The sequence below is a fragment of the Acinonyx jubatus genome, chromosome D2, assembly GCF_027475565.1.
Source record: "Acinonyx jubatus isolate Ajub_Pintada_27869175 chromosome D2, VMU_Ajub_asm_v1.0, whole genome shotgun sequence".
Taxonomy (NCBI): Eukaryota; Metazoa; Chordata; class Mammalia; order Carnivora; family Felidae; genus Acinonyx; species Acinonyx jubatus.
Window position 1 is genome coordinate 12,501 of NC_069393.1, and position 7,500 is coordinate 20,000.

At 72.9% G+C, this 7,500-nt stretch overlaps 1 protein-coding gene and 7 non-coding genes across 8 annotated transcripts in view; all 8 read right to left on the reverse strand.

Annotated features, from left to right (window-relative positions):
* The window catches only part of LOC128312701 (collagen alpha-1(I) chain-like), a gene marked incomplete at its 3' end in the record, with an annotated part of 24,957 nt that overhangs the window by 12,381 nt on the left and 5,076 nt on the right, over positions 1-7,500 (reverse strand). The window contains exons 6-11 of the mRNA XM_053207713.1: positions 6,414-6,625; positions 5,230-5,446; positions 4,059-4,259; positions 2,879-3,079; positions 1,695-1,895; positions 514-714 (exon numbers count right to left, since the gene is read on the reverse strand). Coding sequence (XP_053063688.1) covers positions 514-714; positions 1,695-1,895; positions 2,879-3,079; positions 4,059-4,259; positions 5,230-5,446; positions 6,414-6,625 — 1,233 coding nt within the window. The remainder of the gene's footprint in view (positions 1-513; positions 715-1,694; positions 1,896-2,878; positions 3,080-4,058; positions 4,260-5,229; positions 5,447-6,413; positions 6,626-7,500) is intronic.
* On the reverse strand, positions 280-398 carry LOC128312744 (5S ribosomal RNA). Its single transcript, XR_008292435.1, has one exon. It is a non-coding gene; the product is annotated as a 5S ribosomal RNA (ribosomal RNA).
* LOC128312745 (5S ribosomal RNA) lies at positions 1,461-1,579 on the reverse strand. Its single transcript, XR_008292436.1, has one exon. It is a non-coding gene; the product is annotated as a 5S ribosomal RNA (ribosomal RNA).
* LOC128312746 (5S ribosomal RNA) lies at positions 2,645-2,763 on the reverse strand. Its single transcript, XR_008292437.1, has one exon. It is a non-coding gene; the product is annotated as a 5S ribosomal RNA (ribosomal RNA).
* LOC128312747 (5S ribosomal RNA) lies at positions 3,825-3,943 on the reverse strand. Its single transcript, XR_008292438.1, has one exon. It is a non-coding gene; the product is annotated as a 5S ribosomal RNA (ribosomal RNA).
* On the reverse strand, positions 5,011-5,129 carry LOC128312748 (5S ribosomal RNA). The gene has a single exon (XR_008292439.1). It is a non-coding gene; the product is annotated as a 5S ribosomal RNA (ribosomal RNA).
* Positions 6,191-6,309, reverse strand: LOC128312750 (5S ribosomal RNA). Its single transcript, XR_008292441.1, has one exon. It is a non-coding gene; the product is annotated as a 5S ribosomal RNA (ribosomal RNA).
* LOC128312751 (5S ribosomal RNA) lies at positions 7,371-7,489 on the reverse strand. Its single transcript, XR_008292442.1, has one exon. It is a non-coding gene; the product is annotated as a 5S ribosomal RNA (ribosomal RNA).

The window sequence follows — 7,500 nt, forward strand, 5'->3', positions numbered from 1 at the left end:
TTAGCCTGGTGCGGGGAGCGGGGAGCGGACCCGTTGTGAAGTGCCGTGGGGTGTGCGGGCTCGGGGGGGGGGGGGGGGAGGGGCGGGGCCAGGCTAGGCCAGGCCTGGCCGCTTTGCCGGCCCGGGAGGGGCTGAGGGAGCAGTGGCCGGGGTGTGTTTGGCCCCCGGAGCCGCGCTCCCCGGGCAGAGAGGGACACACGGAGGGAGTGGGGAGGGGCGGAGGGCGCCAAAGGAGAGGTCAAGGAGGCCGGAGGCAACAGGCAATGGGCAAAAGGCAAAAGCCTACAGCACCCGGTATTCCCAGGCGGTCTCCCATCCAAGTACTAACCAGGCCCGACCCTGCTTAGCTTCCGAGATCAGACGAGATCGGGCGCGTTCAGGGTGGTATGGCCGTAGACGCCGGCGGCTGCCGCTGGGCGCCTCAAGAGCCTGCTCCACGCGTCCCAAGCCCAGCGGGTGCCGCGCTTCACCCATGCACGCGCCTGCCTGCCTGCCTGCCTGCCTGCTGCCTGCCTGGCTGCCGCCGCCCTCCGCCGCGGGCCCCGGGCGGGTGGCGGAGGCGGCGCAAGAGGACCCTGGCAAGGCGCTGTGGCGCAAGCCCCGGCCTTCACCGATCCCGGGACTCTTGCAGTCTGCTCCCGGCTTGGCCCCACGCCCGCCTCCGCTTCCATCCCGCACCGCACCGCACCGCACCGCACCGCGTCGGGCCGCTCACTGGGAAGAGGGTGGAAGCGAGCGTGGGGCATCAGGCCGGCCGTGCCTTCTGGGCCCCCCCCCCCTCCCGGCGGGTTCTCAGCGCCTCCTCCCCAGTCCCAGGGCGAGCGCAGCCAGCCCAGAGTCCCCAGCGCCCCCAGAGAACGTCCCCAGCCCGAGCCCGCTGCCCTAGCTGGGCCTGGCGAAACGCCGGGGACCCTGGGGATGAGGGCTCGAGGGAGGGCAGAGGTCCGGGACCCAGGGAGCCCAGGCCTGTGGAGGAGTCTGAGTCTGGGGTCTCGCTGCCCCGCCCCCCCGCCCGCTCCTGGGTTCTTGGATCCACCCACCCAGCCCCCACCCTCCAGTCCCCAGGCGCCAGCCCCCGGTCCCCGCTCTCACCGCACCCCCCCCAACCCACCCCTCCGTGCGGGTACAGTGTCAGGAAAGGTGCGAAGCTGGGGCGTGGCTGCCAGCGGGTGCAGTGGGATTTAGCCTGGTGCGGGGAGCGGGGAGCGGACCCGTTGTGAAGTGCCGTGGGGTGTGCGGGCTCGGGGGGGGGGGGGGGGAGGGGCGGGGCCAGGCTAGGCCAGGCCTGGCCGCTTTGCCGGCCCGGGAGGGGCTGAGGGAGCAGTGGCCGGGGTGTGTTTGGCCCCCGGAGCCGCGCTCCCCGGGCAGAGAGGGACACACGGAGGGAGTGGGGAGGGGCGGAGGGCGCCAAAGGAGAGGTCAAGGAGGCCGGAGGCAACAGGCAATGGGCAAAAGGCAAAAGCCTACAGCACCCGGTATTCCCAGGCGGTCTCCCATCCAAGTACTAACCAGGCCCGACCCTGCTTAGCTTCCGAGATCAGACGAGATCGGGCGCGTTCAGGGTGGTATGGCCGTAGACGCCGGCGGCTGCCGCTGGGCGCCTCAAGAGCCTGCTCCACGCGTCCCAAGCCCAGCGGGTGCCGCGCTTCACCCATGCACGCGCCTGCCTGCCTGCCTGCCTGCCTGCTGCCTGCCTGGCTGCCGCCGCCCTCCGCCGCGGGCCCCGGGCGGGTGGCGGAGGCGGCGCAAGAGGACCCTGGCAAGGCGCTGTGGCGCAAGCCCCGGCCTTCACCGATCCCGGGACTCTTGCAGTCTGCTCCCGGCTTGGCCCCACGCCCGCCTCCGCTTCCATCCCGCACCGCACCGCACCGCACCGCACCGCGTCGGGCCGCTCACTGGGAAGAGGGTGGAAGCGAGCGTGGGGCATCAGGCCGGCCGTGACTTCTGGGCCCCCCCCCCTCCCGGCGGGTTCTCAGCGCCTCCTCCCCAGTCCCAGGCGAGCGCAGCCAGCCCAGAGTCCCCAGCGCCCCCAGAGAACGTCCCCAGCCCGAGCCCGCTGCCCTAGCTGGGCCTGGCGAAACGCCGGGGACCCTGGGGATGAGGGCTCGAGGGAGGGCAGAGGTCCGGGACCCAGGGAGCCCAGGCCTGTGGAGGAGTCTGAGTCTGGGGTCTCGCTGCCCCGCCCCCCCGCCCGCTCCTGGGTTCTTGGATCCACCCACCCAGCCCCCACCCTCCAGTCCCCAGGCGCCAGCCCCCGGTCCCCGCTCTCACCGCACCCCCCCCAACCCACCCCTCCGTGCGGGTACAGTGTCAGGAAAGGTGCGAAGCTGGGGCGTGGCTGCCAGCGGGTGCAGTGGGATTTAGCCTGGTGCGGGGAGCGGGGAGCGGACCCGTTGTGAAGTGAAGTGCCGTGGGGTGTGCGGGCTCGGGGGGGGGGGGGGGGAGGGGCGGGGCCAGGCTAGGCCAGGCCTGGCCGCTTTGCCGGCCCGGGAGGGGCTGAGGGAGCAGTGGCCGGGGTGTGTTTGGCCCCCGGAGCCGCGCTCCCCGGGCAGAGAGGGACACACGGAGGGAGTGGGGAGGGGCGGAGGGCGCCAAAGGAGAGGTCAAGGAGGCCGGAGGCAACAGGCAATGGGCAAAAGGCAAAAGCCTACAGCACCCGGTATTCCCAGGCGGTCTCCCATCCAAGTACTAACCAGGCCCGACCCTGCTTAGCTTCCGAGATCAGACGAGATCGGGCGCGTTCAGGGTGGTATGGCCGTAGACGCCGGCGGCTGCCGCTGGGCGCCTCAAGAGCCTGCTCCACGCGTCCCAAGCCCAGCGGGTGCCGCGCTTCACCCATGCACGCGCCTGCCTGCCTGCCTGCCTGCCTGCTGCCTGCCTGGCTGCCGCCGCCCTCCGCCGCGGGCCCCGGGCGGGTGGCGGAGGCGGCGCAAGAGGACCCTGGCAAGGCGCTGTGGCGCAAGCCCCGGCCTTCACCGATCCCGGGACTCTTGCAGTCTGCTCCCGGCTTGGCCCCACGCCCGCCTCCGCTTCCATCCCGCACCGCACCGCACCGCACCGCACCGCGTCGGGCCGCTCACTGGGAAGAGGGTGGAAGCGAGCGTGGGGCATCAGGCCGGCCGTGACTTCTGGGCCCCCCCCCCTCCCGGCGGGTTCTCAGCGCCTCCTCCCCAGTCCCAGGCGAGCGCAGCCAGCCCAGAGTCCCCAGCGCCCCCAGAGAACGTCCCCAGCCCGAGCCCGCTGCCCTAGCTGGGCCTGGCGAAACGCCGGGGACCCTGGGGATGAGGGCTCGAGGGAGGGCAGAGGTCCGGGACCCAGGGAGCCCAGGCCTGTGGAGGAGTCTGAGTCTGGGGTCTCGCTGCCCCGCCCCCCCGCCCGCTCCTGGGTTCTTGGATCCACCCACCCAGCCCCCACCCTCCAGTCCCCAGGCGCCAGCCCCCGGTCCCCGCTCTCACCGCACCCCCCCCAACCCACCCCTCCGTGCGGGTACAGTGTCAGGAAAGGTGCGAAGCTGGGGCGTGGCTGCCAGCGGGTGCAGTGGGATTTAGCCTGGTGCGGGGAGCGGGGAGCGGACCCGTTGTGAAGTGCCGTGGGGTGTGCGGGCTCGGGGGGGGGGGGGGGGGAGGGGCGGGGCCAGGCTAGGCCAGGCCTGGCCGCTTTGCCGGCCCGGGAGGGGCTGAGGGAGCAGTGGCCGGGGTGTGTTTGGCCCCCGGAGCCGCGCTCCCCGGGCAGAGAGGGACACACGGAGGGAGTGGGGAGGGGCGGAGGGCGCCAAAGGAGAGGTCAAGGAGGCCGGAGGCAACAGGCAATGGGCAAAAGGCAAAAGCCTACAGCACCCGGTATTCCCAGGCGGTCTCCCATCCAAGTACTAACCAGGCCCGACCCTGCTTAGCTTCCGAGATCAGACGAGATCGGGCGCGTTCAGGGTGGTATGGCCGTAGACGCCGGCGGCTGCCGCTGGGCGCCTCAAGAGCCTGCTCCACGCGTCCCAAGCCCAGCGGGTGCCGCGCTTCACCCATGCACGCGCCTGCCTGCCTGCCTGCCTGCCTGCTGCCTGCCTGGCTGCCGCCGCCCTCCGCCGCGGGCCCCGGGCGGGTGGCGGAGGCGGCGCAAGAGGACCCTGGCAAGGCGCTGTGGCGCAAGCCCCGGCCTTCACCGATCCCGGGACTCTTGCAGTCTGCTCCCGGCTTGGCCCCACGCCCGCCTCCGCTTCCATCCCGCACCGCACCGCACCGCACCGCACCGCGTCGGGCCGCTCACTGGGAAGAGGGTGGAAGCGAGCGTGGGGCATCAGGCCGGCCGTGACTTCTGGGCCCCCCCCCCTCCCGGCGGGTTCTCAGCGCCTCCTCCCCAGTCCCAGGCGAGCGCAGCCAGCCCAGAGTCCCCAGCGCCCCCAGAGAACGTCCCCAGCCCGAGCCCGCTGCCCTAGCTGGGCCTGGCGAAACGCCGGGGACCCTGGGGATGAGGGCTCGAGGGAGGGCAGAGGTCCGGGACCCAGGGAGCCCAGGCCTGTGGAGGAGTCTGAGTCTGGGGTCTCGCTGCCCCGCCCCCCCGCCCGCTCCGGGGTTCTTGGATCCACCCACCCAGCCCCCACCCTCCAGTCCCCAGGCGCCAGCCCCCGGTCCCCGCTCTCACCGCACCCCCCCCAACCCACCCCTCCGTGCGGGTACAGTGTCAGGAAAGGTGCGAAGCTGGGGCGTGGCTGCCAGCCGGTGCAGTGGGATTTAGCCTGGTGCGGGGAGCGGGGAGCGGACCCGTTGTGAAGTGTGAAGTGCCGTGGGGTGTGCGGGCTCGGGGGGGGGGGGGGGGAGGGGCGGGGCCAGGCTAGGCCAGGCCTGGCCGCTTTGCCGGCCCGGGAGGGGCTGAGGGAGCAGTGGCCGGGGTGTGTTTGGCCCCCGGAGCCGCGCTCCCCGGGCAGAGAGGGACACACGGAGGGAGTGGGGAGGGGCGGAGGGCGCCAAAGGAGAGGTCAAGGAGGCCGGAGGCAACAGGCAATGGGCAAAAGGCAAAAGCCTACAGCACCCGGTATTCCCAGGCGGTCTCCCATCCAAGTACTAACCAGGCCCGACCCTGCTTAGCTTCCGAGATCAGACGAGATCGGGCGCGTTCAGGGTGGTATGGCCGTAGACGCCGGCGGCTGCCGCTGGGCGCCTCAAGAGCCTGCTCCACGCGTCCCAAGCCCAGCGGGTGCCGCGCTTCACCCATGCACGCGCCTGCCTGCCTGCCTGCCTGCTGCCTGCCTGGCTGCCGCCGCCCTCCGCCGCGGGCCCCGGGCGGGTGGCGGAGGCGGCGCAAGAGGACCCTGGCAAGGCGCTGTGGCGCAAGCCCCGGCCTTCACCGATCCCGGGACTCTTGCAGTCTGCTCCCGGCTTGGCCCCACGCCCGCCTCCGCTTCCATCCCGCACCGCACCGCGCCGCACCGCACCGCACCGCGTCGGGCCGCTCACTGGGAAGAGGGTGGAAGCGAGCGTGGGGCATCAGGCCGGCCGTGACTTCTGGGCCCCCCCCCCTCCCGGCGGGTTCTCAGCGCCTCCTCCCCAGTCCCAGGCGAGCGCAGCCAGCCCAGAGTCCCCAGCGCCCCCAGAGAACGTCCCCAGCCCGAGCCCGCTGCCCTAGCTGGGCCTGGCGAAACGCCGGGGACCCTGGGGATGAGGGCTCGAGGGAGGGCAGAGGTCCGGGACCCAGGGAGCCCAGGCCTGTGGAGGAGTCTGAGTCTGGGGTCTCGCTGCCCCGCCCCCCCGCCCGCTCCTGGGTTCTTGGATCCACCCACCCAGCCCCCACCCTCCAGTCCCCAGGCGCCAGCCCCCGGTCCCCGCTCTCACCGCACCCCCCCCAACCCACCCCTCCGTGCGGGTACAGTGTCAGGAAAGGTGCGAAGCTGGGGCGTGGCTGCCAGCCGGTGCAGTGGGATTTAGCCTGGTGCGGGGAGCGGGGAGCGGACCCGTTGTGAAGTGCCGTGGGGTGTGCGGGCTCGGGGGGGGGGGGGGGGAGGGGCGGGGCCAGGCTAGGCCAGGCCTGGCCGCTTTGCCGGCCCGGGAGGGGCTGAGGGAGCAGTGGCCGGGGTGTGTTTGGCCCCCGGAGCCGCGCTCCCCGGGCAGAGAGGGACACACGGAGGGAGTGGGGAGGGGCGGAGGGCGCCAAAGGAGAGGTCAAGGAGGCCGGAGGCAACAGGCAATGGGCAAAAGGCAAAAGCCTACAGCACCCGGTATTCCCAGGCGGTCTCCCATCCAAGTACTAACCAGGCCCGACCCTGCTTAGCTTCCGAGATCAGACGAGATCGGGCGCGTTCAGGGTGGTATGGCCGTAGACGCCGGCGGCTGCCGCTGGGCGCCTCAAGAGCCTGCTCCACGCGTCCCAAGCCCAGCGGGTGCCGCGCTTCACCCATGCACGCGCCTGCCTGCCTGCCTGCCTGCCTGCTGCCTGCCTGGCTGCCGCCGCCCTCCGCCGCGGGCCCCGGGCGGGTGGCGGAGGCGGCGCAAGAGGACCCTGGCAAGGCGCTGTGGCGCAAGCCCCGGCCTTCACCGATCCCGGGACTCTTGCAGTCTGCTCCCGGCTTGGCCCCACGCCCGCCTCCGCTTCCATCCCGCACCGCACCGCACCGCACCGCACCGCGTCGGGCCGCTCACTGGGAAGAGGGTGGAAGCGAGCGTGGGGCATCAGGCCGGCCGTGACTTCTGGGCCCCCCCCCCTCCCGGCGGGTTCTCAGCGCCTCCTCCCCAGTCCCAGGCGAGCGCAGCCAGCCCAGAGTCCCCAGCGCCCCCAGAGAACGTCCCCAGCCCGAGCCCGCTGCCCTAGCTGGGCCTGGCGAAACGCCGGGGACCCTGGGGATGAGGGCTCGAGGGAGGGCAGAGGTCCGGGACCCAGGGAGCCCAGGCCTGTGGAGGAGTCTGAGTCTGGGGTCTCGCTGCCCCGCCCCCCCGCCCGCTCCTGGGTTCTTGGATCCACCCACCCAGCCCCCACCCTCCAGTCCCCAGGCGCCAGCCCCCGGTCCCCGCTCTCACCGCACCCCCCCCAACCCACCCCTCCGTGCGGGTACAGTGTCAGGAAAGGTGCGAAGCTGGGGCGTGGCTGCCAGCCGGTGCAGTGGGATTTAGCCTGGTGCGGGGAGCGGGGAGCGGACCCGTTGTGAAGTGCCGTGGGGTGTGCGGGCTCGGGGGGGGGGGGGGGGGAGGGGCGGGGCCAGGCTAGGCCAGGCCTGGCCGCTTTGCCGGCCCGGGAGGGGCTGAGGGAGCAGTGGCCGGGGTGTGTTTGGCCCCCGGAGCCGCGCTCCCCGGGCAGAGAGGGACACACGGAGGGAGTGGGGAGGGGCGGAGGGCGCCAAAGGAGAGGTCAAGGAGGCCGGAGGCAACAGGCAATGGGCAAAAGGCAAAAGCCTACAGCACCCGGTATTCCCAGGCGGTCTCCCATCCAAGTACTAACCAGGCCCGACCCTGCTTAGCTTCCGAGATCAGACGAGATCGGGCGCGTTCAGGGTGGTATGGCCGTAGACGCCGGCGGCTG